The 27,823-nt window shown below is 55.6% G+C and overlaps 1 protein-coding gene across 1 annotated transcript; it reads left to right on the top strand.

Moving 5' to 3' along the window:
* The first annotated feature begins 12,553 nt into the window (after positions 1 to 12,553).
* Positions 12,554 to 26,091, top strand: LOC111158113 (G protein-coupled receptor class C group 5 member C). The gene is given in 5 exon segments (XM_022519968.1): positions 12,554 to 13,088; positions 19,702 to 20,282; positions 20,284 to 20,791; positions 23,352 to 23,446; positions 25,634 to 26,091. Coding segments are annotated over 5 exon segments (1,587 nt in total). The 5' UTR covers positions 12,554 to 12,865; the 3' UTR covers positions 25,814 to 26,091.
* Positions 26,092 to 27,823: the final 1,732 nt, after the last annotated feature.

Raw genomic sequence — 27,823 nt, 5'->3', positions numbered from 1 at the left:
AAAGCTGAGCAGGAGGGAATGGAGGGGAGTGGGGCAAACCGAGTGCTCCAGCAGATGGTCACTGGGGAGCAATGTGGGCCCAGAGCTGCCACATCTTCCAGTTTTCTAAGAGAACCTGGGAATCCAGATTTCCATGTAAAATCTACTTTTTAAATTGTAGTAGTCAATTCCAATTTTAAACATTGGGTGGATAAAACAACATTTCTGTAGGCTGCATCAGAGCTGAGAGTCGCTGGTTGTGACATCCATTCATGACCATCTATTTGAGCTTGGCACTGATCTGAAATCCCACATCGAGCTCCTTCTCTCCTGGACACTCTTCCACCCGGATTCCCCGCTAGCGTGGAGTCCCTCTGCCCTTGTCCTTGATCCCACAGCATTTCTCGTACTTCCATACCTGCTATCACCCCGTATCTCAGCGACTGGTTGACATGACTCCTGCTGATTAGATCAGAGCTGCTTGGGGGCAGGGACTGTGATTCAGCTGCCTTTGCACCCCGTGCCCGGCACAGTGGGAGTATGCAGTACGGAGTCATTGGAATGCACCTGCCAAATTCAGAGGCTCTGGTAGGAAGAGCTGAAGAAACTTGCTGGAGGTCACCCAGCTCACTGGAGGCAGAGTGGGAACTGGGAACCACTGCCCAGCTGGGCAGTTTTCCGACACACATCGCCGGGTGCCTGGCTGGGCCAAGGAGCCAGTGAGGGCCAGGAACAAGGGGCTGAGTGGTATTCCTTGGGAAAGTGCTGGGACTCCACCAAGAAACAACTTTTAGAGAAGCAGTGGCTTCAGAAACAGGGAGGGAGACATGGGCCTCGGAGATGCTTGGGGCAGTCAGGTGAGAAAGTCATGGAACAGAATCAGCTGCTGGCAAATGGAGGGTCTAAGGAAGAATCTGATGGACACAAATTTGGTGACTCAAATCCACAACTCACTGGGAAGTATGAGGACACTCCAGTGAGAGACAGCAACCTGGGCTTGGGGAAAATGGCCAAGACAGCAGGACTTTCAAAGTGACCTAAAGGCTGCCATGGCAATGGCATTGGCCTCCAGGAGGGTGGCCAATCTAACCCTCCACTCCCATCAGCAATTTCAACCAGCTGTGCTGTAATTAAAGATAAGACACAGGACACCTGGGTGACTCCATCGATTGACTGTCCAACTCCTGATTTTAGTTCGGGTCATGATCTCAGCGTCATGAGATTGAGCCCAGTGTGGGGCTCTCCACTGAGTGAGGAGTCTGCTTAGGATTCTCTCTCTCCCTCTGTTCCTCCCCCTGCCTGCATGCTCTCGATAAATAAATAAAATCTTAAAAAAAAAATTTAAAGACAATCTGGACTCACATGTTATACGGGGTTTTACACACCACACTTGAAGAGATACTTTGAAGTTCTAATCCCGTACCTGTGAATGTGACCTTCCTTGGAAGTAGGGTCTTTGTCGATGTCAACAAGTTAAGATAAGGTCATACCGGAGTTGGGTGGACCCTAAGTCCAGTATGACTCCTGTCCTTATAAGGAGGCCATGTAAAGACCCATACTGGGAGAGGCCATGTGACAACAAAGCAGAGATTGGAGTGAAGAAGTTGTGAGCCCGAAACACAAAGGATCACCAGCAACCACCAGGAACTGGAAGAGACAAAGAAAGATTCTTCCCTGGAGACGTCAGAGGGAATATGGCCCCGCAGACATCTTGATTTGGGACCGCTAGCCTCCGGACCAGTGAGAGGGCATTTTTCTCTTGTCTAAGTCTACCCAGTCTGCGGTACAACAGCCTTACCAAACCTCTACAGTGTGTTTACATCTATTCTCTAAGTTGATTGTCCCAACCTCCCTGTTAGCTGCTCTCTGTCACTATCTGCGACCGCCAGCCTCCAGGATGGCCCCACCGGCCCCACCTTCCGATATTTGCTTCTCTGTATGGTTCCTTCCACACCCAAGAGAGCAGACCTGTGTAACCAGTAGGATACTGTGGAAAAGACGCGTGTACCGTCCGTGGCTCAATTCCAATGTCTGCTTTGCCTCCTCTTAGAATAATTGCACTGGGCAAAGCCTACAACCATGTCCCGAGGCCACATGAACAGCCTGTGGAGAGAGCTCCATGTGGAGAGCAATGGAGGCGTCCAGCCAACAACCAGCTCCATGTGAGGGCGCCATCTTGTTAATGGGCCCTCCAGCCCAGCCCACCCTCTTCCTGATGAGTACAGCCCAGGCCAACACCTTAGCTGCAGCCTCATGAGAAACTCGGAGCCAGGCACTCCCTGAATCCGCTCCTTGATTCCTGACCCACAGAGGTTGCATGTCCTGATGGACGTCGGTTGCTCTACGCCACTGAATTTCATGGTAATTTGTGATACAGCACTAAATCAGCACTACGTTTTTTTCCCATCCCAAGAGAGACAGTCTGTGTAGGAGCAAAGAGGCCAAGGTCTGGAGTCAACTATCTTTGACTAGCTCTTGGCCTTCAGCAGATTACTTCAACCTCTCTGAGCTTCCTCATTTATAAGCAGGTAGAGTCATTATAACTCATAGAATGTTGGGGGACCAAAGGAGTTAATACATAGCTTGTAACCATCCTTAGCACTTAGTAAATGTTACTGTTATCATATGGGTGAGAAACAGCCCAAGAGAGGTGAACAGATGTCTTCGCAGCTACACAGCCTGGAACATGGAAGTTGGGCCAAGTCCTGAACCCAGTTTCTTGACTCCTTGCGCAGTGATCATGCTTTAACTGACAGACTGTGCGTCCTGGGTGATTCTGTAATGTCTCCCACTTCCTCCCCTGCAGCAGGCCGTTTCAGCCATGAAGCGCTGTCCACAGCTGACCTTGCACATGCACGTTGTACTGGGTGGGAGGGACAGCAGGTCAGGTCAGGCTGTGGCTCTGGCCCCACCCTGAGAGAACCCCTCAGTCCGTGCAGGGGGGATGCTGGAAAGTCAGGCAGCAGCGGGTGGGCACCCTCTGAGAGGGCTTTCCTGGACCACACTGGATTGACAGAGTGGGCTCTAGGACCCCGAGTGGGCCACTGTTTTCAGCCCAGGGTTCAGAAGCGGTGCAGAGAGCAGGACGACTGTCTTGAAATGCAATAAGATATTAGAGCAAAAAGGGTTGTCGGGGAGTCAATCTCTACGGCTTGAGCTGCTTTCATCTGAGTTGATCAAAGTGACCTTGGACAAGCAAAGGCCCAGGAATCACCAGCTCCCATGGGGCAAGTACCCACTCCTCTTTTGCTCAAAGTCTGTGGCTCCCGTCCCACATGGGATAGCAGGAAACAGTCGCAGTGCATAATGCAAAGAGGGGAAAGGGCAGAAATTTAAAAAGGCAGCTGCATCTGAAAGGTACCTTTGAATGAGCAAGATCACCTATGGAAATTAGATGCAAAAACTTCCAGGTGTGGGCGCCTGGGTGGCTCAGTGGGTTAAGCTGCTGCCTTCGGCTCAGGTCATGATCTCAGGGTCCTGGGATCGAGTCCCACATCGGGCTCTCTGCTCAGCAGGGAGCCTGCTTCCCTCCCTCTCTCTCTCTCTCTCTCTGCCTGCCTCTCTGTCTACTTGTGATCTCTCTCTGTCAAATAAACAAATAAAATCTTAAAAAAAACAAAAAACAAAAAACAAAAAACAAGTTTAAAAAAAAAAAAAAAAACTTCCAGGTGTGCTTGTAGCTAATGGCCAGGTGTGTCGCTCTTTGGAAAACATGAGAGAAGCTTACCGGGTGTGGTTTTTCCTAAATTGTCACTGAAGAGTGGCAGAGCATGCCTCCTCAAAATATGCCTCTTTGGCAAAAGGATTATTTTGAGCCGATTATTTTGAGAAACAGCAGACACCCGGAGAAGCTCTGGAAACTGTCAGTTACCCTTTTGTAACGGAAAATTTACATTTATAAAGGAAATCTCCCCTTGGTAAGTGTGTCTCCCTCTCTCTACCAGGAAGAGGACCAGGCTCTAATTCCCGAACACCCACGTCAATCTGCATAACAAATCTTACTCTCATACTTGCCTTACTTTTCCTGGTCCCCTCCCCAGTACTGGCCTTGCCCAGTACTTTCTTTTGTCTTAGCTGAAGATAGTATTTAGGCCTGAATTCTAAAGCACCTCTTGGAGTTACTCATTTCCCCCATATGGTTCTCCTGTAAACTTGTTTCTTTTCCTCCTATTAACGTGTCGTTTGTTACTGAGTTCCCAGCTGAGAACCTAGAAGAGTAGAGGGAAAATCGTCTTCCTTCTCCTACTTCACCGTGACCCCAAATCTCCTAAACCAGCCACCAAGGCTACCACGTCCCTCCAGAGGACTTGCTTTTTTTCTCTGGAGTCTCACCACTTCTAGAAAGAGGAGGCTGGATGTGAAGGAGGAAGATCAGACAACAGCAGAAAATAATTCAATGATGGCCGCCTCTGACCTCCAGGAAGAGGAAACCTACAAGGGTCAGCGCCAGAAAAATGTTTATGAGGGCTTGTGGTTGGGACTGGCTCCTCTTTTTTTTCTGGAGCTCTGCCCCCTTTCCGTCTTCGGGATCCTCACCTTCCAACAGACGAGAGTCCAAGCAATGCTTCTCACTGCAGTGCTGCTCCCACTGGGGACGCCACACCTTGCCCTCTCACTGCTTGTCTCCCCAACAAGACCCCGTTCCCAGGAGCACGTCCATCTAACCCGATTGCTCTGTGACCACACGCCTTCGTCAGCAGCCGAGTCCTGCTCGGCCTTCGTCAGCTCGGCCCCGAGTCCTGCCATCCCTCTACCCTCCAGGGAAGTAGTCGAGGCAGATCTGTATTTTGGCCGCTCTTACACTTTATCAGCCCACCAACCTCGGCAGCGCTTGTGAAAAGAGAGTCTGAGGGAGTCTTGAGCTCTGAGGAACGGCGCCCTTATTGGGAGGACTACAGACGGGGCTGGAAAATATTAGGGGAAGGAGCAGGAGGGCAAGACGAAGGAGGAGAAACCTCACAGGAACTTCCTGACCCTTAATCATGCTTTTAACACAGGAGGGACCGAGGGTGGGCGTGGAGGAGGAATAGAGAAAACCACAAGGCCCTCATTTCCTGGAGTGCTTCTGCGGGGTATCTGCTCTGTGCTTCCCTAACCCCAGCATCACCCTTATGCTCACGCTCCCAAGTCCCTCATTCCGGAGGAGCAGGGAACCCAAGCCTGCATGCCTTCTGGGTTTTGCCTGCATTTCCCCTCCCTTTCCTCATAGGTGCCTGCAACAATCCTTGGTTTAACCTTGCCTCCCTGGTTCTCAAGGTCAGTGTGCATCCCTAATCCCACTAGGGGGGGTGCACCTTGTAGAACAGGCTCTTGACTAGAGACTTGGGTTCCACATCTGGAATGGGACCCAGAAATCTGCTTTTTATTTTTTAAAGATTCTATTTATTTATTTGTTTGTTTATTTATTTATTGAGAGAGGGGGTGGGGGAGAATGTGCATGGGAGGGAGAGGAGGAGAGAGCATCCCAGGCAGACTCGCCCCTAGCAGGGAGGCCAAACCCCCTCCACCCGAGGATCTCACAGTCATGGAGATCATGACCTGGGCCTAAATCCAGAGCGGGCAGCTCCACCTACTAAGCCACCCAGTCATCCTGAGATCTGCTTTTTAAATAAACAACGCAACCGGTTCTGAAGCCCGAGGCTGAGGTTGAAGATAGCCTAAGCGCCAGCCTCGCCCCTGTTTCTGCGAGATGCTCTCTCCCTACACAGACCCGGGGCCGGGCAGTGGTGGGTGACGAGCCTGGGGCCAGAAAGTCCCAATTCGTGGGCATTCTGGCCAAGGGTTCTCAGATCTGTGGTTTGGCATAATCTTCACAGCGATCACACGGGGCACAGATGTTTACCCCATTTCACAGACGAGCACGTTCTGTGCTCTCTGGACAACTCTGCGGCTCCTTCTGGTTCTGAAAGTATGGTTTCGTGACAGGAGGTCAAAGGCCATACCTAAGCCTTATGTCCATTATCACGTGACCTGGGGAGTTGCTCTATTCCCACCCGGGGCCTCCAGTTCCCACATGAGGATAATAAAGCTGGCTGCATCATCTCTACGGTCTTTTACACAGGCTATCCAGCAAGAGGTTCATCACGGGGGCTTAATTTTGTCGTCACTGGGTTTGATTATGACTCGAATCTTCCTTCACCCAAACTCAGCCTTCAGACTTCATTGCTCACACTGCAGAATCAAATCATGCCATCTCCATTAAAAAACCATAAAGAAGAAGAAGGAAGAAAACAGGGTCTCAGAGGAATTCCACCACGGGCTTTATCTGGGAGGGGCTGTGCCAGAAAGCCTGAGAACGGGTTAATGCGGCAGGGCAGGTACGGGGACAGATGGTAGAAGTAAAGAAGCCCAGCTCCGGGCTGGACGACTGACAGAACGCAGGCCGTGGCATCGGCGGGCTCCAGTGTATGTGGTTTATGGCCAGGTCCCACTTTAGCGTAACCGCAGCTGCTATTAAGACCCTCAAATGCACCATCCGTGGTTCTGGACTCTGCGTAATGACTGAACTCCGCCTTATCATCAGAGGGGAGGAGAAGAACTGCATGGAAACCAAAGGGGCTGAAATTTCAGCTGCTACCAGGCAGCCGGGAGCTCCAGCACGCTCCCAGAATAGAGCAGTGGGTTCCCGGCAGCCTCCCGCTGCACCGCAGCTGGGCTTCCGGCAAGGGAGACAGAGTCAAGCCCCAAGTGGCTCAGGGGGGTGGGCAGGGTGGGAACAGCTGCGACCAGACACTGTTGTGCAGCCAGCCAGCAGGCCCTGCCCTGCTGGAGTGCCACCTCTGGTGAGTGCCGCCAGTCTCCTGTGGCGCCTGGGCTTTCTCCATCACCTCGGGGTCCTGGCTGAGTTCGAGAGTCGGGGTGCTCTCCGATCCAAGGAGAGTGGGTCAGGGCAGCGAGGAGGACTGGGTCTTTTGAACGCTGTTGAGAGAACTGTGTTGGTGGCTGACGGGGCCGGTAAAAGGCAGGCTATGGACTGTGCAGAGGGGCCGTGAGTGACCATAGGGGCCAGCGGGCCACCCAGAGAACATGGTTGGAGAAGGAAGAAGGGGTTAGAGAGGGAGACAGGTGGCCTTACCAGAGGCCAGGCAACTGTCTAGCACAGCACTGGCGGGAGATGTCTTCGGAGGGCGAAGGGACTGTCGGGAGAAGGGAGGGTGTCAGCTCGACGCTGGGGGGCTCTGTTGTCATTGTCTTTCTCCCATGCAGGCATGTCCAGATCCTTCCCTTACTTCCTCCCTCACAAATATTAATTGAGGCCCTACTATGGGCAAGGCACCAAGGGAACCAAGATGGATCAGGGACACATCTTTCCTTCAAAGAGCTCACACCCTGCTTGGGGACACAAGACGACATACACTAATGAGGCAGAAAAGGTAAGAGCTATAGGAGAGATGAGAAAAAGCACTTGGCGGGCACCCCACAGAGAAAATGCAAGTCCGGCAGAGTTCAGACAAATGGGTTTTAATCCATGGCACACTGTTTGACCTTTATGAACTTCAGTTTTTAAATCTATAAAATCGAGATCATATCTGCTTTATTGAGCTCCTAAGGCTATATGGATCGAATATGTATAAAAGACACTTGAAAATTGTACAGCACTACACAAAGACAAGCTATGATGAGGACCGCATTGTCAGACGAGCTAGCATCTCTCTGAACTTCCTGGCCTGGACTTCTGGGAGCCAGAGGGAGCCAGGGATCTAAGTAGGGGGTTCATGACCGCAGCAAGGCCAAGGCTAGACCCTGAGCCTGCCCTCCCCCTTCAAGAAGGCTGCCTTGCTCAGTTCCTAGCCAGTCAGTCCACTATTCTGCTGATATTTATTGCCTTTCTTTTCTTTTTTTCTTTTTTTTTTTTTAGTGTGTATAAAGAACTATCCTAGGAACTGCGAGGAAGGATAGACGTGAAATCTGAGTCCAGTCCCCATCAAGCCTATCAGCAATTAGAGAATCAAGATATTTGTGCATAAGGTATAAGTAATGACACAGAGCATTGCTAGGCTAGCAAATTTGCCTTAGAAGGGGAGTTCTAGGAGAGCAGAAGGAGGAAGACTGTGGGATGGGGTCACCAGCGAAAAATCCTGGGAGGAGCACAGGACTTTCCAAGGGGACTGGATCAGAGAGGCCCCGAGGGGGCTTCCCGGACTGAGAGTCGGGGGCAGTGTGAGCAAAGCCACAGGAAGGCAAGTCCAGTGGCCAGACTGGGAGCTGACCTCTCAGGCTGGAGTGGCCATTTCCTGTAGGGAAGAGGAGGGGGGTGAGGCTGGCGCCCGGGGTCGAGAGCTGGCTGTGGCTGTAGAGATCTTGAATGCTGAGCGAGCAAGCTTAGTCTTTCCCTTCAAGGCGGTGGGAGCCCATGAGCCAGGGGTGAAATCAGGGAATGCCCCCCTGATGGATGGGGGTTTGCAGGGTGACTGGAGTGCTGGGGGGTGAGAGGAAGACTGTAAATGAGGTAATCAGTTTGGGGCCATGTGGCTGCTGGAGTGAAGTAAAGGGTAACCCATCCCTGAAATGTTCTTAGATGGGGGTGAGATCCTCCCTCCCCTGAAGGTAAGGGGGAACTAGACACAGCATCGTGTATACATTTCTTTAACGTTTTTGGAAGGGGTGAGAGGGTAGAGGGGCCCGATTCCTTGGACCCTCTGCTTTGACCCTGGTTCCTAGATCCACTGTGCACTGATGGACACTCTCCAGACCTGGGTAGCTCAGAAAATCCAGTTCTCTCCTCCACAGGAGTTGATTAGGGGCCACCGAGCCATGGACGGGGCGGGGGCGGAGAACAGATTTGTGCCCACTGTGGATGGGCTTGGTAGCAGGCGACATTCCAGCAGGCTCTGCCCAAGGCCTGCTTCCGGGTCCATTTCCAGACGGATCACCCATGGGCAGCCAGTTGTGGTGAATTAGTGTGTAACTTGCCCGCTCCCAGACCCCTGGCTTCTTGCTTCTTAAAGTGCCACCTAGGGACCCAAGTCCTTAAAAAACAAAAACCATGGGGTACCTACTGGTCTCAGCGTCAGTCCTGTTGTCCTCCAACAAGAGAAAAAAGGCACAGCCAGACACTGTAGGCTGGGTAGTATTTAGTTATTATGGAGCCTGGGAGCAAGTAAAAGTCAAATGCAAAATCTGTTTACCAGCCAGTGGTGGGGCCCTCAGCCGCCTGGCACAGGATTCCAGGTACCTACCTGTCAGGGAGCCAAGAGCCCTCACCCTCAGCTCCAGGAGGGACTGTTCTCGCTTCACTGCGGCCAGGCCCCAAGATCAAGGGCACTCAACCCCTGTGGGGGTAAGGGGGCAGCCCTCCCCCTCCCCAGAGAAGGCAATGGCTCCCGAGAGTGATGCCACCAGCTGAAACTGCAATGCGGGACTCCTGCTACCCAGGCAAAAGGCAGTCCCTCTAGGGAGCAAAACTGACCTCTAGCCTCCTGACCCCCGTGCCCCAAGCCAGGTGGCCAAGTTCCTCTACCTGGACTCTGAATGGAGGGCATTGTTGGTCCAGGGGCAGTGGACTTCTCCGAAAGGCACTGGGGGGTGTCGGCTTCCCAGGAAGGTCTCCGGGCCGTGTGGGGGGCAGGTGTGGTGGGTGGTGGGGCAGGTGCCCAAGGCTTGCAAGGTTGCAAGGTTGCAAGGCCCGTGGTGGGAGTGAAGGTCAGTGGCAGAGCCCTCTCCAGGGGCTGCACCCCTCTGCTACTCTTACTGCCACCGGCCTAACCACAGAACAGTGGAGCCACCACATGATCGGCTCTGTGCCAGATGCCGGGGACCACAAGATGCGTGAGCCATGTCCCCCTCTTGAGAATGGCACATCCGATTGGGGAGACAACAGTGAACAGGACTGATGAAGATACACTGGGATATGATAAGTAAACAAACCCATAAAAAGCTGTGGGTAAAGCAAGTCCAATAGTTCTTTCTGGGGAAAGTGAGGAAAGCTTCACAGAGGGACACTGGGGCTGAGCTTTGAGGCAGGGCAGATTCTGTAAAAATTTTGGTCAGAAAAATGGAGGGAGGTAGAAGGTAGAAGATGTTGGAGGAAGAAGGAACAGCAGAGGGGAAGTCCCAGAGCATGGAGTGATAAGGCTGTTCTGATAAAACAGAATTGAAAGAAGGTCAGAGAAGCAGCTTCTACAAGAGAAGACAGGACTAAGATTTGGAGGGGATGCACCAGGAAGGGAGGGGCTGACCACTGGGCACCTGTGAGGGGGCAGACTTGTGTGAGGAACACTCTAGACTCGGGTTCATCTGGATGTTTCGGTGAGCCGTAAAGCTGAGGTTATCAGCCCATTGTACAGGAGAGGATAGTAGGGCCCAGGGAGGTGCAGTGACCTGTCGAGGTCACAGCTGGCTGGTAGCAGAGCTGCTCCTGACACCTGGGGCCCTGTCAGTTCCTTGGCGTACTGCAGCTCATTGAAGAAAGGCTGGGATGGATGGAAGGAGGAACCCAAACGCCATATATAAGGGGAGGGAGGGAGCCAGACACTCCCCGACAATCCATTAATCCAGGATCTCTCTGAACGTGCGGGGGTGGGGGGGCAGTATCCATAGAGGATGACTTCACAAAGTGTTATTTTTTGGTGAAAATGGGAGTTCATAAAGGCTTCTATGCCTATAGGTCATTAAACTGGGTGAATGGCATTTGGGGGCACAGACAACCCTATACCTGGAGTTCTGGAAAACACCACACCTCTCACAGAACTTCCCTTCTGGCCAACGCAGGCTGCCTGTGTCCAGCAGCACCCTTCACCCCCACAGGGGGACTCACGGGGGCTGGAGTGGGATGTGGTTCTCATGATCTGGACCTCCAGTCCCACCATCCCACACCCAGCTGGGCCCTGCCTGAGGGACTAAACCAGAGGGCACCAGGGATCCTGGAGGCTGAAAGGGACAGGTCATCTGCCCCGTGGGCCTTGCTTTGTTTTGAAGGCAGATCCTGTTCCAGGGTGAGACGGGGTGAAAAGGGACCCAGCAAACCTTTCTCGGAAAGCTGCCCTACATTTCCAAGGGTGCCCTCTGCGCAGGCTGACTTGCCTCTTCACCCACTCCCAGTGGGTGGCCAGGAGCCCCATACCCAAACCTTACCCCTGCCTGGGCAGGGACTGACAGGGGAAAACTTGCCTCTTGGGAGAGTCCTCTGTACCTGAAGGAGTTCCAGAAGCTGGAGAAGATGGGTTGGATCCAGAATGCTTCTGCTCCCAGACCATCTCCCCTACACCCATCCCTGCCTCTCAGAATTGGCTTTTCACATATGCTAATGAGCGACCCTCCCTGCAAACTGATTTCAATACTTGCCTTGGTGATGAGAGCCACGAGTCGGAGGCCAGAGGGACTTACTGGCTCGCTTGGGGCTTGCTTCCCAGCTCCGGCACCTGCCTGCACACCCTCATGGGAGGGTCGGGAAGACGTCGGGGCGGGAGTGGACTTAGGGGAGGGGAACGTAGAGTAAGGCACAACTTTGCACCAGAAACGCGCTGTTCCTCTTAATATTTAAAAAGAACGGAAACAATTCAGTGATTCCCAGACTTGCCAGCGAAGGCAAGGCGCAGGGAGGGAGGCAGGTTCTAGAAAACACAGGGCCCCACCGCCGGCCCCAGCCGCTAAGCAAACAATCCCTCCTGGACTCCGAGAAGCCGGTGCGCGAGGGGAGGGGCAGGCCTGGGGTTTATCGCTCCGGCAGCTCCTGGTGATTCATTGAGTTTGACTCCTGCTTGCCGTAGATTGAGGCACACAAACAGCCCTGGAGGTACCCCTCCCCTTTCCCCGCGCCCTCCCCCCAACCTTGCCACCCCCGAACCCGGGACCAGCCGCTTCCCCTCCCCGCCCCTCCCGAGGGCGCTCCGGGCTGTGGCAAACACGCCCCGTCACCGGCCCCGCCACCGGCTGGCTCCGACCGCGCGCTGCTGGCGATCCCCCAGGCAACTCGGCGTCACGCGAACCAGCACCCCGGAGACCCGGCGCCCTGTCCTCCCTCCGCGTCCCCTGGGTCCCGGCCAGACCCAACAACCTCTCCCTTCCCAGTGCGCCGCGGCCCCTCTGGGCCTCTCGCGCCTGCTAACTAGGCCCCGCTGGGCGCCCGGGGACTGCGCTGCCCACCTCCCGCAGAGCCCGCCAGCCCCAGGGGAAGGCGGCCGGAAAAATCTCCTCTTGTTTACTGGGCCAGGGACGTCCCAGACTGGATTCGCTTCCCCAGTTTTGCGGTTCCCTTTCTGCTGATTCCTGGGGCTGGAGGGGAAAGGGTGGTAACTGGCGGATCCACCCCCGGGCAGAGAGTGGGGGTGGGGCGGAGGGTACTAGAACTCGTGGAAAAGTCCGCGGGCGGCTAGAGAGCTGGACTCGGAGTTAGGGCCGATGCGTCCCTGAGCGCAGGGACCGCGGGGGCCGGGTTAAACACTGTACCTCGGGGAACATGACCGTGAAGGCTAATTAGGACAAGTCGGAACAGGGAACGGGGACGCGGGGAGGGGAGCGCTTGCTCAGAGTTGGACCGTGTCTGGGGCGGTCGCAGGAAATCCAGGCGCAGGGGAGTCAGGCCCGGGGTGACGTTTGTTCACGGTTCCGAGTGGATCCCCGCCCCGCCCACGGCGGTAGGGACGCTCGCGGTGTGCCCTCCGCACCCCCATGCACGTTTAGTGACCCAGGTGCCAGAGAAAGGCCGCGCGTATCAGAGGCGGACAGTCGGTGGGTAGTGTGTCCACGTGTGCAAGCTCGGGGAGGGGGCACAGAAGACGTGACAAAGACGGACTTTGTGTCCGAGTGTGCGCCTCGCTCTAGCCCAGCGCAGCGAACTGTGCCCGGCGTGTGTCCCTCACGGAAGGGCCAGGATGAAGGTGACGAAGTCTCGGTGAGACGCACCAAGGTGGCCGCCGCGCGTGTTCGTGTGTGCGCGCGCTGGGACATGCGGGGCGAGAGAGCCCGCCGGAGAGGTGTGCTGGGTTGCACCCCAAACCGCTTTCCGGAGGGAAAGCCGAATCCTGAAAGTGAGTGCGCGAGAGTGCGCGAGAGTGCGCGCGCCCGCGTGCGGGGGCGTGGCAGTAAACAGCAACAACACTCCGGCCAGCTCCGCCAGTAACTCCGAGCTCCCTCCCCTGCCGGAAAGTGCGCTTCGCCGGAGCCTGGAGGTGAGTCGGCGGGGGGAGGGCCCGGCGGGCTTTGTTGCTGTGCAAACGGATTGCACATACCTGGAGCGCCGCGGCCGCGCGATAAGCGCCTGAATGGAGGTGATGTCACGGTGATGCAGGCGCCGGCCCACCCTCTCCCAGAGAAAGGAGAGGAGTGCGGGGAGAGGCCAGCGCCAGAAGGAGCGACCGAGTGCGGCCGGCCCAGCCCCGGTTCCCGGGAGAGGCAGGCCCTGCGCCCCGAGCCCCCGCCGGGGCCCCGCCACCCCAGGCCGGGGCTGCGTCTGGCTCCGCTCCCTCCGCCGAGCCCCTCTCACCGCACTCGCGCTCCGCTTGGGGCTGGAGGTGGCCCCAAACGCCGAGCGGCGCGCGGCGGGCGGCGCGTCCCAGGTAAGGGCTGCTGCCTTCCCGCTCCGCCCTCCGCTCCGCTGCCCGGAAGAGCCCGGTCGGGCCGGCGGGCCGTGGGCGAGGGCAGAAGCCCGAGGGTGGAAGACCGGGGCGCGGGGGACGCTGCGCCAACTCCGCTCGGTCACAGAAACTTTCCAAACCGGCGCAGGCTGGGGACCAGGGGTGGGGGAAGCCCGGGGCTGTCCGAACTCCACAGTCGCTGCCCCCTCCACTCCCGCGGCCCTTTGCGTGAGTCCACGGTCAGCACTGACTGGTGGGGCGGCCTCCTCTCGGGTACCCGGGGATGGGGAGAGCAGGTTTCTGTGGCCTAAGGGAATGCGGGAGACAGGATGGGTCCCTGCTCCCCAGACGGGGGGGAGCGCCGGTGCAGACCGCAGGAGTGAGGAGGGAAATTCTCAGAATCTTGTAGAAAGTTTGGAATCAGACCATTAAGGAGCCCCTATTTCTGGCAGCTTGGCTCCTAGATCCCTGCTCCCCTCCCCTCTCCTACCTGCTAGGGCTTTTCAAGGGGTGGGGGGGGCTTGCAGCCGCAGGGGTTGGGTAGGGCCCCTCCATCCTCAAGCCCGCAGTTTTACACCCCAGAAAAGCTGATCATTTCAGAGCTGCACGATCTTGGTCCTACAGCACAGGGATCAGAATGTGTCAAAATAGGGTTCTGGGCTCTTGGAGGTCCCCACCTTGTCTTCCTATGTGTGTGTGGGGGGGTGCGGGGCCGCATTCCAGAGTGGCATTCCACAGCAGACCCTTGGATTGAAGACTTCCACGTTTCAAAATGCTCAGGAAATTTTGGCCCAAAGGTCCACTTAATGTGGAGGTCTAGGCTGAGGTTTTCAGAAGCCTCTCCCTCCCCAGCCTGGGTACCTCAGTACCTTCTAGCAGGGCATCTCTGATCCCTTTTATCCATGGGTTTAGTCTCCAGAGCCCTCTGGACAGGAGTAAGATGATAGAACTTCAAGGAGGGGAGGTGGGATTGGGGAGAAGGGAAGGAGATGGGAGGGCTGTTGCTGGGTCCATCCATCTGTCCCGATAGGCTGCAGAGTGCTGGCAGATGAGGAAGGAGGATGCTCCGTGGTGTCCCTGGGTGAGCCTAGGTGCCTTTGAGAGGGGGCTGTTGGGGGTCACGGCACCCTTAAATGTAACCACAGGCTGCGTGTCTATGTCTTACTCTGTCCTTGAGCCTGGGAGATCCAGAACAGGGCGGCGCTGTGAAGCCCTTAGTACCTTCTTCGGGATGGTCTCCTATGCCCTAGAGGTTCTCAGGTTCTGGTGTGAATGGCGGGATTGAAGTGGGGGTTCTGGAAAGGTGAGTGGGTCTGAGTGCCTCTGATCAAGCCAGTCAGGGCCCGCTGGGCCTCTGAACCCACGCCCTGCTGAGGCCTCTCTGCTCCCCTTGGAGAGAGAAGCTGGGAGGAAGGGGATTCAGGAACTGGATTGGGCTGACTCAGACCAGAGCTGGGGGCTGAGTGGCTGAGCTGTGGAGAGGCCGATTTCAGAGGTGATTAAAAATATTTGTATGACTGATTCCAGGGAGGTGAAGCAAAAGGGCCCCTTTGTCCAGAAAATAATCCGAGACTGGGCTGTGCTGCTGCGGTGGAGAGGTAGAAATTCGTGGGGCAGGAGGAGGTCCCTCACCCACTCTCCTCCTTGGTCCCACTGAGAACCCTGAAGCAGAAGATGTGACTCCAGACTGAAGAAGGCCGGGGAGAAGCGGGCACTGAGTCTGTTCTGCGAATGCTTTTTAAATGCCTACTCTGTTCAAGGTGCAGCTCTGATGTTTGCAGGGATGCTAAGATACACATGGCTTGTTCACTGCCCTCACACACCTTCCAGCCTGGTAGGGGAGGCCCTTGCGTAGAAGAGCCATCCAGGCCCAGAAGACAACCAGGAGGTGCAGGCTTTAGGGACCCGCAGGAGGGAGAGCCTCTTAGCAGAGCTGGGTGCATCTCTTTGCAGTGCTTTTCCCTTTTGCCCCTGCCATCATGTAAAAAGTGGCATGGGTTGACTGTTGGAATCTGCGTTCCTGGAGGTCAAAGGACCCGTGCAGAACTCTTCTGAGCCTGCTTCTCTAAGTCTGTTGGCCTCCACGGATCACTGTCCTAGGCCTGAGTAGGTGTATTCTTGTCTCCATACTGGCCCTTGCGTGTTTGGGGGGAATAGAGAAATGGATTGTGTGGGGTGGGAATGGTTTGTTTCATCTGGGGCTGGTAAGTTTCAGGGCCTCTGAGCAAGCAGGGTACCAGGGCGGGAGGAGGAGGCGCAGGAAGAGTTTCCTCTTTCCTCTCCCCACATTGGTGGGGCAGAGAGCTGTGAGGTTGCTAGATGCTGGGTAAAGGCATGTACTTCTAAGAGCAAGATGGATCGAGAAGAGTAAGTGACCAGAAGGGTTGCAGAGCTAAATGGGACCTAGCTTGTTATTGTTGTTTTTTTTTCCCCTTCATCATGACGTGGCTGTTAACCAGATTTGAACTTGTAGAATGGGCTTTGGTATCCTTTTCCCCTCCTTCAGCCAGTCCTTAGATTTTATTTGGGAAATGATCTCTCAGATCTGGCCGTTATGGCTTTACCTTTGGCCTCGATCTTTAAACGGGTGAATGTGTCCTCAACAAATCGATTGCCTGTGCATTTGGCCAGATTGAGATCTTAAAGCACAACCCTGGTTATTCCACGTTTGTGCAAAACACAGCTTTCGGTGGTTCCCCATTGCCTTTAGAATGATGCCCCAAACTCCCTCCCTGTAGCATTTCTAGTCTGTGTCTCCCCTTACAAACTTGGTTCATACTTGATACAATAACAAATAAAACGCTATTGAACGGTCTTCTCTATTCGGTCTTTTCTGACCCCTTAGTTGGAAAAGCTTCCACCTGGGTGTTCTTGGAGCACCTTTCCCTCCCCCAGAGGCAAATTCTGTTGTGTGGTACTTAACCGTTATCTCACACACCTACCTTATCTCTGGTACTGGATTTTAAAAACCATCAAGTCATGGAGGAAAAACAACATGAAAAAAACAAAACAAAACAAACCATCCAGTCAGGGACTGTATTTGTTCATCTTCGTTTCCCAGAGCTCGGAGAATGACTGACCTTTGTCCCCCGCAAATGCACAGTAGATATTTTCTGATTGGGAATTGGTGCTTGTTTCTAAACTGGCACCCGGAGCTGGGAGGGGGTAAAGTACTGGAAAATATGCAGATACCTGGGGGCTAAGTCAGGGTGGCCTTTCTCAGGGCACACTGCCACATCTCCAACTCTACCGCAAGTTCTGGCTGCTTTGCTGTGAGCCCCAAACACCCAAGATAGGGTTGAATGCTTAGGAACCCCTAGCACGGAATCTGCAAATCACCTCTCTCCCTGGAGTGGTTTGGTGTTCCTCCTTATGCATCAGTCATCGACCCTTCTTTTCCAGCACTTGTAAACACAGTTTATGCTTTATTGATTTACGATTACACAGAGTCCCCTACGAAAGCTGATTTAAATCTCGATGCAGGGGAAACGTGCTTTTGCATTAGAACTGAGCTCTGACCATGCAGTTATTTGGAAACACAGTAAAGATGTTAGCTTATTAAGAGTTAATGTGGGGCGCCTGGGTGGCTCAGTGGTTTGAGCCGCTGCCTTCGGCTCGGGTCATGATCTCAGGGTCCTGGGATCGATTCCCCCATCGGGCTCTCTGCTCAGTGGAGAGCCTGCTTCCTCCTCTCTCTCTCTCTCTCTCTCTCTCTGCCTGCCTCTCTGCCTACTTGGATCTCTCTCTCTGTGAAATAAATAAATAAAATCTTTAAAAAAAAAAAAAGAGTTAATGATAGGTAGCATGGGGGTGGGGAGGAACCAGCCTAACTGAAAAATGAAGGACCCGAGTGCGTCTGGGTGACTCAGTTAAGCGCCTGCCTTCATCTCAGGTCATGATCCCAGGGTCCCAAGATGGAGCCCCACATCCGGCTCTCTGCCCCGTGGGGGGCCGCCTTCTTCTCCCTCTCCCTCTGCCGCTCCCCCTACTTGTGCTCTCTCTGCCAAATAAATAGAAATCTTAAAGAAATAGAAAAAATTGAAGTAGCTGAGAAGGTCGAGATACCTACAGTGTTTTCCTTTTTTTTTTTTTTTTAAAGATTTTATTTATTTATTTGTCAGAGAGAGAGAGAGAGAGCAAGCACAGGCAGACAGAATGGCAGGCAGAGGCAGAGGGAGAAGCAGGCTCCCTGATGAGCAAGGAGCCCGATGCGGGACTCTATCCCAGGACACCGGGATCATGACCCGAGCCGAAGGCAGCCGCTCAACCAACTGAGCCACCCAGGCGTCCCCCTACAGTGTTTTCAAGGGGTGCCTCGGGCCTGTGGGATATGTTAAAGGACTTTGAAAATTGATTATCTTTATTACGTAGATTCATTTAATTTTTGAGCTTTATTTTCCCTTATCCAGTAGCACGTACTCTTCCACTTATCAGTGACAGAGACAGTTTCTGTTGACTGAGATTTAGGACTTTTGTTCACCTGTCAGAAATTAGGTAACTAGGAATTGATAAGGGGGTAGACCCTATCATCACCCTCGAAGGAGGAAGGAAGGAGGTGGGAAGAGTTGGATCATGCCATTCCCTTGCGAGCCACTAGTGGTCACTATCGTCCTGGGAAGCTTGGTTGCCTTTTTTTTTTTTTTTAAGATTTTATCTATCTATTTGTCAGAGTGACAGAGAGAGTACAGGCAGGCAGAGCGGCAGGCAGAGGGAGAAGCAGGCTCCCCACGGAACAAGGAGCCTGATGTGGGACGTGATCCCAGGACGCTGGGATGACCATGACCATTGACCCAAGCCAAAGGCAGCCACCTAACCGACTGAGCCACCCAGGCGTCCCACTTGGTTGCCATCTTTCTGGGGAGCTCTGGGGACCCAAAAAGGGAGAGAGAGGAAGAGGGTTTTTTAACTATTTACTTGAACGTAAGGGGTGATTTAATGTGCTTATCTGCATTTTGCAGTATTTTTGAACTTGGCTGTTCAGAACATTGGGATTCTCTGTTCTCCAAGTAAATTTAAAATCTTTCACTGATTAGATATTTAATTTCTCTTAACCTGCCACATTCTTCTTTTTTTTTTTAAGATTTTTATTTATTTATTTGACAGAGCGGGAACACAAGCAGGGGGAGTGGGAGAGGGAGAAGGAGGCTTCCTGTTGAGCGGGGGGATCCCGACGTGGGACTCGGTGCCAGGATCCTGGGATCATGACCCGAGCTGAAAGCAGATGCTTAACAACTGAGCCACCCAGGCACCCAACCTGCCACATTCGTCACCTCCCAATCCACAGAGGGCTAGTCCAGCTGGTGTTGAGGGCAGGGGTTCCGTTTTGTTTGCGGCTCACCAGCCGCTCTAGAGCCGCTGTTGACGTCGGGACTGGTCCAGTGAGTAGTACATAGAGTAACAGGGTACCTTCCTAGTATGAATGAAAGATCTCTTTTTTGCCTTCTAGCTACGATGCCTTAATGTGTTCCGTGACAATAAGTTCCTTTGGGCTTTGCATTGCCCTTCCCCATTCTTGGATTTAAAATGTAATGCCTCATAGGATTTTTGCATGAAGTCATTAACTCCCTAGCCGAGAAATTATTTTATCCTTGACTCCAGCAACCAAGCTAGACAAAGAAGTCTGGGTTCTGAAGAGGAGAGCTGACGTGGGCAAAGGAAGGGCAGAAAAGGGAGGTGGTAGGGAGGAATCCGAGAGAACTGTCTCTATTCATTTTCTCTGGCTGCAGGCCATGCCTTTCAAGGGGCTCAGAAGTCTGTGGTGTGTGAATGAGCGCATGGTGGGTTGGCCATGGCCATGGGCATCACAGAGACAGAGTCCCAGGGCAGAGAGAAAGTGCAAAATGGGTGATAGGCTTGGTTTTGACTTGCTCTCAAACCCTGTCACCCTCAGCTCAAGCGCAGGAGTTTAGGCAGAATTGCGAGCCTGGTTATGATAGGAGAGGAGGGAACCTGACAGTTCAGGGACAGGTTCTGCCTTTTCCATGACTAGGAACAGAGATGACAAATGGCCTTCATCTCATTTGCCTCTCTGGTCAGCTGATACGCTTCCCAGGAGTGCTGTGTCGAGAAGGATTCTGAAGCCTGGGGGACAGCCTTGTGATCTGCTCCCGCTGTGTGCCCTGGTTCAGGAAGGGGGGAAGCAAGTGACTTGTGTGTCCGAGTCTGGCCTTGGAGGACTGACTTTGCCTTTTCCCTCTCTTATCTCTAGGGACCCAGCCGGCGCCTGGCCTGGGAGCCAGGATGGCCGTCCCCAAAACCTTGCTGACGTGCCTGGGGCTGCCTCTCTTCCTGTCCGCAGGCGCCCAGGCCCAGAACCACGTGCCACCTGGCTGCAGCCCAGACCTCAACCCCCTCTACTACAACCTGTGTGACCGTTCTGGGGCTTGGGGCATCATCTTGGAGGCAGTGGCCGGGGCGGGAGTCGTCACCACTTTTGTCCTCACTATCATCCTTGTGGCCAGCCTCCCCTTTGTGCAGGACACCAAGAAGCGGAGCCTTCTGGGGACCCAGGTGTTCTTCCTGCTGGGGACCCTGGGCCTCTTCTGCCTCGTCTTCGCCTGCGTGGTGAAGCCTGACTTCTCCACCTGTGCCTCGCGGCGGTTCCTCTTCGGAGTCCTGTTCGCCATCTGCTTCTCCTGCCTGGTGGCACATGTCTTTGCCCTCAACTTTCTGGCCCGGAAGAACCATGGGCCACGGGGCTGGGTGATCTTCGCGGTGGCCCTGCTGCTGACGCTCGTGGAGGTGATCATCAACACCGAGTGGCTGATCATTACGCTGGTCCGGGGGGGGCGGCGGCGGCGAGGGCGGCCCTCAGGGCAATGGCAGTGCGGCCTGGGCCGCAGCCTCCCCCTGCGCCATTGCCAACATGGACTTCGTCATGGCGCTCATCTATGTCATGCTGCTCCTGCTGTGTGCCTTCACCGGGGCCTGGCCGGCCCTGTGCGGCCGCTTTCGGCGCTGGCGGAAGCACGGCATCTTCGTGCTGCTCACCACGGCCACGTCCATGGCCATATGGGTGGTGTGGATCGTCATGTACACCTACGGCAACCGGCAGCGCAACAGCCCCACCTGGGATGACCCCACGCTGGCCATCGCCCTCGCCGCCAACGCCTGGGCCTTTGTCCTCTTCTACGTCATCCCGGAGGTCTCCCAGGTGACCAAGGCCAGCCCGGAGCAGAGCTACCAGGGGGACATGTACCCTACCCGTGGCGTGGGCTACGAGACCATCCTGAAAGAGCAGAAGGGCCAGAGCATGTTTGTGGAGAACAAAGCATTCTCCATGGACGAGCCAGCCTCAGGTAGGCAGAGGGATACCGTCCCTGCGTCCCCCATCAATCTTTCCACATCCTGGACGGCGGGACGGTTGGGGCTGGTCTCCTCAGCAAGATGGAAGGTTCTGGAATTATCGCTAGTTTTCTGCCTTAAAGTCCCTAAATACCATTTTTTAAGGTGGTTTTTTTTTTTTTCCTACTCCTGTGGTTCATGAATATATTTTCACTGGAAAATTTCAAACACTACAGATGACCCCCTCCCTAGGTTGTCTCCCCAGGTTTACCCCGTTCTTTCCGCCTCTGACTGATATTTTACCAACACGGGCCTCTGTTTCCTCATCTGTAAAATGGGGATGATAATGGTTCCTGTTAAATCGGGCTCTTGCGAAGACTGAGTTAATGCTTGTGCCTGGCACTTGGAAATTATTCTAGACGTATTAGCTATTAGCCGTCTGTATTCCTCTCCTTTTACTATGATCACAACCACCCTTCCCGGACTTGTTTTTCCATTACGTACATATTCATAGTCTTAGTTTCCTTTAAAAGTCTTCTCTGTGAAGACTTTGTTCTTTTTTTTTGTTTTTAAGATTTATTTGTGTATTTTAGAGAGCGTACGCCAGAGCACGCACACAAGCTACGGGACGGACGGACAGAGGGAGATGGGGGGAGAAAGAGAGAAGCAGACTCCCTGCTAAGCGCAGAGCCCCACACAGGCCTCGATCTCACGACCCTGAGATCATGACCTGAGCCAAAATCAAGAGTTCGTTGGACGCTTAACCAACTAAGCCAGCCAGGTGCCCCGATTTTGTTCTTTTTAACAGAAGCACTGGGCCACATCCTGGTCTCAGCAGCACCCACTCTCCCCTGGCTTGTCCCCAAGCTCCTTTCCTGGCTCGTTGTGAATGGGATGGGGCTTTCCTGTTGGAGCCCAGCACTAAGGGCACCGGCCAGATGTACAGCCTCAGAGGGGTCAGGCCGAGGGCGTCCTGGAATTGGAAGAGGCGGGAATGGGTGAAGCCTCTGCAGCCTGTGCCAAGCCCCTGCCTTGGGAGCAGCTTGAGAAGCAGGCAGGCAGGGGTGGGGGAAGGGGGAGGGGGGGATCATTCTCTGGGACACTTGGCTGCCAGTTGAGCTCCTGGCTTCCAAAGAGAAAAGTATTTCTCTGACATTTTGTTAACTGTAAGGACCACTAGCATTTATTGAGCACCTACTATGTGCCATGTGCTGTGCCTTTCCTGATGTGTCCTGTGGCGTGCTATCCTTAGCCAGCTGCCCACAGTACTCTTTGTCCGACATGACTGGGAACTGGAGGACAGAAAGACCAGGACAGCCCCCTGACCCCAACCCCAGACTGATCTGATCGGGATGTTTTGGGGGCTTAAGACTTCAACTGCTTGGCTGTCCATCGCCAGCTCTGGAGTCTCCGCCAGGGGGCTGAGTCAGAGACAGGGAAAGTTCCAGAAGCAGAACTCCTTGCCTCTTCTCTACAAACTGAGATCCCCATTATTTCTGTTTTGGGGGAAGGAGTGACATTTGTCCTGTCTGGCACTTCATCTGTGATCTGCCCACTGGGATAGCCCCAGGTCTGCATTTAGAGCGGAACCAGTTGAGTGGGGGTGGGGCTTGGGCACCCATGTCTGCTTTCATCCTGGGTCTGGCCAGGAGGCCCTCGTAGTACTCAGCCTTTGTCCTCTCAAGGCAGACATTTCTGGTTTTTTTTTTCCTCCCCCCCACCCCCCGCTTTTTTAATTTAAATGGAAAAATCAGTTGAGTGGACCTGGCACTTAGGAAGCTGGCCCTGTACAGTTGTGGTCCCTTGGAGCTGCCGGCCAGCAGCCTGCAGGAGACAGACATCCTTCTTCCTGTCTTGCTCTCGGGCCCCAGGGGTTGGTCATCAGCTTTTCTCGGACACCCTGGGAACCCCAGCAGGGTAGAACAGATCAGGACACCAACATACCCAAAGGCAGGGGGAGGTATTCTTGGAGCTGAAAATAGTTCTGGAACCTCGCCAGGGTGCCACAGGACAGGGTGCGTGTACATTCGGTCCTCCTGGTGGGGCTCTGGGTTGTGGGGTCCTGGCGGATCAGCAGCCAGCTGTGCCCTGGGATGACATGAGGAGTCCCAGCCCGTGGGGTGTCTGCTCCATGTACCCTAGCCTCTGGCAGCTAGCCTGCATTGGTGGAGGCCAGAGCTGGAGCCTGGCCACCTTGGAAGGCAGCCGAAGGCCCATGTGCCCCTCTTGGCCTCTGGCCCCGGAGGGCGGATGGGGATATGAAGGTTGCTGACAGGAGCATTTTTCTTTGCTGAAAGCCGGGTTGGCGGGGGGTCCTCCCAGTGCAGGAAAGCCCAAGCGGAAGGCAGGCAGCAGCATGCTCTTCTTGACCCCTGACAAAGGCATGCTGGTCTCTGGAGGCCCCCCCCCACCGCCGGCAGCTACCCGCCCCACCAGGTGGGCCACCCCTGGCCAGGCTTCCCCCTTGGGTCAGATGTTATCCCAGGGAAGGTGAGCCGCTCTCCCCTCTCCATGCCCCCTGGGGAGCCCTGCCTGAGAGTCCACTCTCCAGACCACTCCTGTGTCTCTTTGCAGCTAAGAGACCGGTGTCACCATACAGTGGGTACAACGGGCAGCTGCTGACCAGCGTGTACCAGCCCACCGAGATGGCCCTGATGCACAAAGGCCCGGTGAGTGGGGTCCCAGCGTCTCTGTGGCCCCAGCGGCGCCCAGCCTGAGCCGGCCAGTAGCGAGGGTGCAGAGGCTAAGTGGCCAGTGCCGGCTGGGGCGGGAGGTGATGGGGACAAGGCAGGCTTCTCCTTCTGGTGCATCGGCTTCAGGGAGCGGAGCCCCTTGGCTCCTAATGCCCTTTTCCTGGAGTTGATGTAGACACTGCCTTCAGTGGCACTACAGGGGGACCTGCCCTATGTCCCTGGGCATCACACAAGGACCCCAGCCCGGCCCCGGGCTGCAGAGAAAGCAGAACAGTCCTCCTCGAGCTGGTGGGAGATGCCTGCATTACCCTAAGGAGCTTAGGGAGGGACAAAGGAAGGTCTCCGCCAAGTAGGGAGGTGGCGTTCCTTAGTGCCCCCAAAGGCACAGAGGACCAGAAAACAGGTCTGGGTAAGTACTTCTGAGCCACAGCTGTCCCAAGAGGGCCTTGGCTCCCCTCCCCCCACAAGCAGGCGGCGGCAGCCCTCGACCTCATACCTCCCCTGGGTTCTGGAAACCAGATGCTCCATTAGCCAGTGGGGGGTGGGAACAGGAAGACAGCGGGTTAGAGTCTCACTCACTCCATATATGTTCCTCCCCCTGGGCTGGCAGTCACTGTGGGGAGAGGTCAGTGACCTGCCTTGGCAAGACGCTGGGAACAGGAAGCCAGGGAGATCAGCCGGTGGTGTTCTCACCCCCCCTCCATGCCGTGAGCCCCGGGGCAGTGTAGCGTGCAAGGAATATCGGAAACTCCAGCTCCAGCCCCTTCCCTTTCTCTGAGCTGAGGCAAGGAGTCTCTGAAGGACGGAAGCAGAGTCTGCTGGTCCCAGCCACTCAGGCTGTGAACCACTCCCCCCCACCCCCAGCGCCCCAGGATCCTTCCTCTAGCAGCTGTCCCAGCTTGGCTACCCCTTAGTCGCCCTGGCACACTGAGTCCTGCTTCCCCGGTGGTTGGGGATCCGGACGAACAGGGATGTTTTATCTGACATGGTGATTCTCACAACGTGGTCCCCAGGGCCCCCCACCCCAGCATTACCATCACCTGGGAACTTGCTGAAAATGCAAATTGCGTGGAGCCAGGGGTGCGATGGCTGATGGTTAGCATCTCTTCGTGGCATCATGGTGACAGCTTGGAGTCTGCCGGGATGGGAGTTACCACCCAGAGAGATGAGCGAAGACTACAGATGGGGGCTCCCCACCCCACTTAAACACTGACCTGGCCCCCACTTGGTGGAGCCTGATTGGGTGTGACGGGGGCCCCAACCAAGTGCCCAGGTGATTCTGAGGCACACCCAGGTTTGAGGCTCACCCGCCTAGATGTTCTGGGAGCTTCCAGGGGCCCGTCAGCTGGAGACTGTAAACCAGTGGGAGGGCCTCCCAGGTCTGATTCCACCAAAGGCAGCTTGGGGCCCTGGAGTAGCAGGGGTTAGGGATAAGGCAGGTGGGCTAGGAGTTCACCTTCCTTCCAGGGCAGGAGTTGGGACGGGTGCCTCTGGACCCTCCCCTCCCCCTGACAGCCGTCTCTCGCCCACACAGGAGCCGGACCCCTGCAGCTCTAGCCGGGTTCCAGGCAGAGAATTTGGGCCTTAAGTCTCCACATTGGACTAGCCTGTTCAGGCTTCAAATTCAGAAACAGGGGCACACACAAGACCTGCCGGCTGTCCTCGGCCAGGCAGACCTGCCACTCTGATGCCACTGGGTGTCACCTACTGCCACTTGAGGGCTCGGGGAAGAGTTCGGGGAGAAGGGAGCCTGGGAGCAGTTTCTAGGCAGGTAGTGGCCACTCAGTGCGCTTCACTCTGCATTGGGCCCCAGGACTTGCCCCAGAAACTGGGAGCAGGAAGGAGGAGGCTCGAGAAGAGGATGGATCCTTCTGAAAACAGCGAAGCCCCGGGGGCCATCAGAGGTGACCGGAGGCCTCTTCCCATGCCTCGAGGCCGGGCGCTCTGCGGGGTGAGGGCAGGGGTTCCAGGTCAGAGGCCAGTCTCTCCATTTGCAGAGTGGAGTCCCCCATCCCATGCCACCGCTGGGGCCCTGCTGGGGGGCAGTGGCAGGGGGGCGCAGGGAAGGAGGGGAGCTGGTCGGCACAGCCCTGCAGGAAGCAGAGTGTTTGTGCGTCCGCCCTGGGGGAAGCGGGCTGTGAGACCTCCTGTCCTTCCTTCCAGTCCGAAGGATCTTATGACGTCATCCTCCCACGAGCCACCGCCAACAGCCAGGTGACGGGCAGTGCCAACTCCACCCTGAGGGCTGAGGACATGTACGCCGCCCAGAGCCACCAGGCAGCCACCCCGCTGAGAGACGGCAAGAACTCCCAGGTCTTTAGAAACCCCTATGTGTGGGACTGAGTCGGCGGCCAGGTGGAGGCATGCAGATCTGGGGAGGGCCCCGGGGGGAGGAGCCCAGAACTCTCCTGTGGCCCCTGCCCCCTCAGTGGCTCAGAGCTGGGAAGGCCATCCCTGTCCGCCAGTGTCTGGGTGGGTGTCCCCGGCCCCGCCTCCCCCACTCCTCAGTGTCTGGGGCTGAGGAGCCAGCCCTGGCGTCGTGCTCCAGCCGGATAGTGTTCTTGGGGTGGTGGCCGGTCAGTGCCAACATTTTCTGGAGTCTTCGGAGAGATTCCTGCAACCTCGAGAGATTTCTCAGGCGTGTCTGTCCTGGGTCTTGCTCCTCTGTGAGGAGCAGGGGTGCCTAATAAACACGTTTTTGCTTTATGAGCCCTTCCTCTGGGAATGTCGTTTTTGACCCCGGGCTCTCTGTCCCTGAGGAGCCACCGCCTCCCTCTGAATCCGGCTCTCGTGAAGGCCGCTGCTGCTTTTTCCTTCCGTGCAGTTCAGGAGCGGACACCTGCCCGCAGGGAAGGAGTTTTCAGCCGAGCCTGTGTATTGTGTCGTGTGGCGTCGCGTGTGGTCAGAGTGGACTCCGGGCCCAGCGCCTGTCCAGGGTCTAGTCCAGCATCTGGGCTTAGCGGAGATCAGGCAGCTTTCCTCGGGGACCCCCTCCCCCAGCCGTGCACGGGGCCAGAGCCGGGAGGGCGGACCCAGCACCACCACCAGGCAGCTCTGCGGAGGGTGTATGTAAGGGAAGGCGGACCAGCTTCAGACCCTCTTAGGCGGGGACGGCCATTCATGTGCTCCAGCGGATGCGGTGCAGAGCGGTCGGCCTGTGCCTTCAGACCGTGCTGTGCTGAGCACGGTGGGAGCGGACGGCTCCGAAAGCCCCGGTGCCTGTTTACAAAGTGGGTTTCCAAAGGTGGAAAGGGTCGGCCGGTTCGGTTGGTTTCATTCCTGGGCAGTTATTAACATGTCCTCTGGCCGAGTCCTTTATGATCAACAAAGCCTTTCCACATCAGCTCATTTTAAACCTGGCTGCCAAGAAGGGTGGACAGGACAGCCCTCGATCCTCTCTCCAGAGTCAGAATCCCAAAATTGTGCCATTTTAGGGCTGGACGTGGCCTTACAGGCAGGGCGGGGGTGTCCCTCACCTGGCCCCTGTCACAGGTAACCAAATGGACCCACTGAGGGCCACACAACCTCTAGAGGTGGCCAGCACCGGTCGGGTTTTCTGGAGCTCTGTCTTCCAAGGCCCACCCTGGGACCAAGCCAGAGGCCTGGGCTTGGATGAGCAGCCGTGCTCTGACCCTTGGACGCCGGCTCGGGGCTTTGCGAAAGGGGCTGCCAAGCCCGCCCCTCCCGAGCTTGGGAATGTTTCTCCCCAACGAGTCAGAAGCTATTTTCTGACACCGGTCGTAGGGGAAAAAAATGTCTCTGTTGGAAGGGAGAGAAAGGTTGCCGGAAGAAAAACAAATTTCTCCCAGAGTTTCCCTTCTATGTCAGATCGCACCAGCCCCGCTGGGACTCAGACACTGTTTTTAGTAGAAGACGGAGCTTGGGCCCCCCCAGGCGGTAGGGTCCCCTTTGACTCTTGTTCTTTCTGGTTACTTTAGGCTCAGTCCCCGCAAAATAAAACGAGATGGTAGAAGCCCTCTTCCCTGAACCACACGTCGTCCTGATGTCCTCGTACCTCTGTCCGGGTTGGGCAGGGCCCAGCACCTTTCCCTTATCACTGGAACTGGGAGGGACTGGAGGCCACCAACAGGAAGCAGAGGACTGAGTGGGGGCCTGTGAAGCCTCGAGGTGTGTGGCTGGGGCCCCAGGGCCAGTCCCTTTGCTGCCCAGCCCGACTCTCCTGACCCCCCACGTGACTGAGGCCACAAGGATCTACAGAACTGCCCAGCCCGTCTCCGTCCGCTCTCGACGCCCTTCCCCCCAGTCACAGCCCGTGTGTCCCCACGCTGTGGTTCTCCAGATGGCCATCCTCAGACGCCCTGTCTTCACACCACGGGCCTTCCTGGCTGTCCT

This window comes from Enhydra lutris, unplaced genomic scaffold (assembly GCF_002288905.1).
Source record: "Enhydra lutris kenyoni isolate GAN:26980312 unplaced genomic scaffold, ASM228890v2 scaffoldscaffold57, whole genome shotgun sequence".
In the NCBI taxonomy this organism is placed as follows: Eukaryota; Metazoa; Chordata; class Mammalia; order Carnivora; family Mustelidae; genus Enhydra; species Enhydra lutris.
This window is presented reverse-complemented; position numbering and strand designations above follow the sequence as displayed.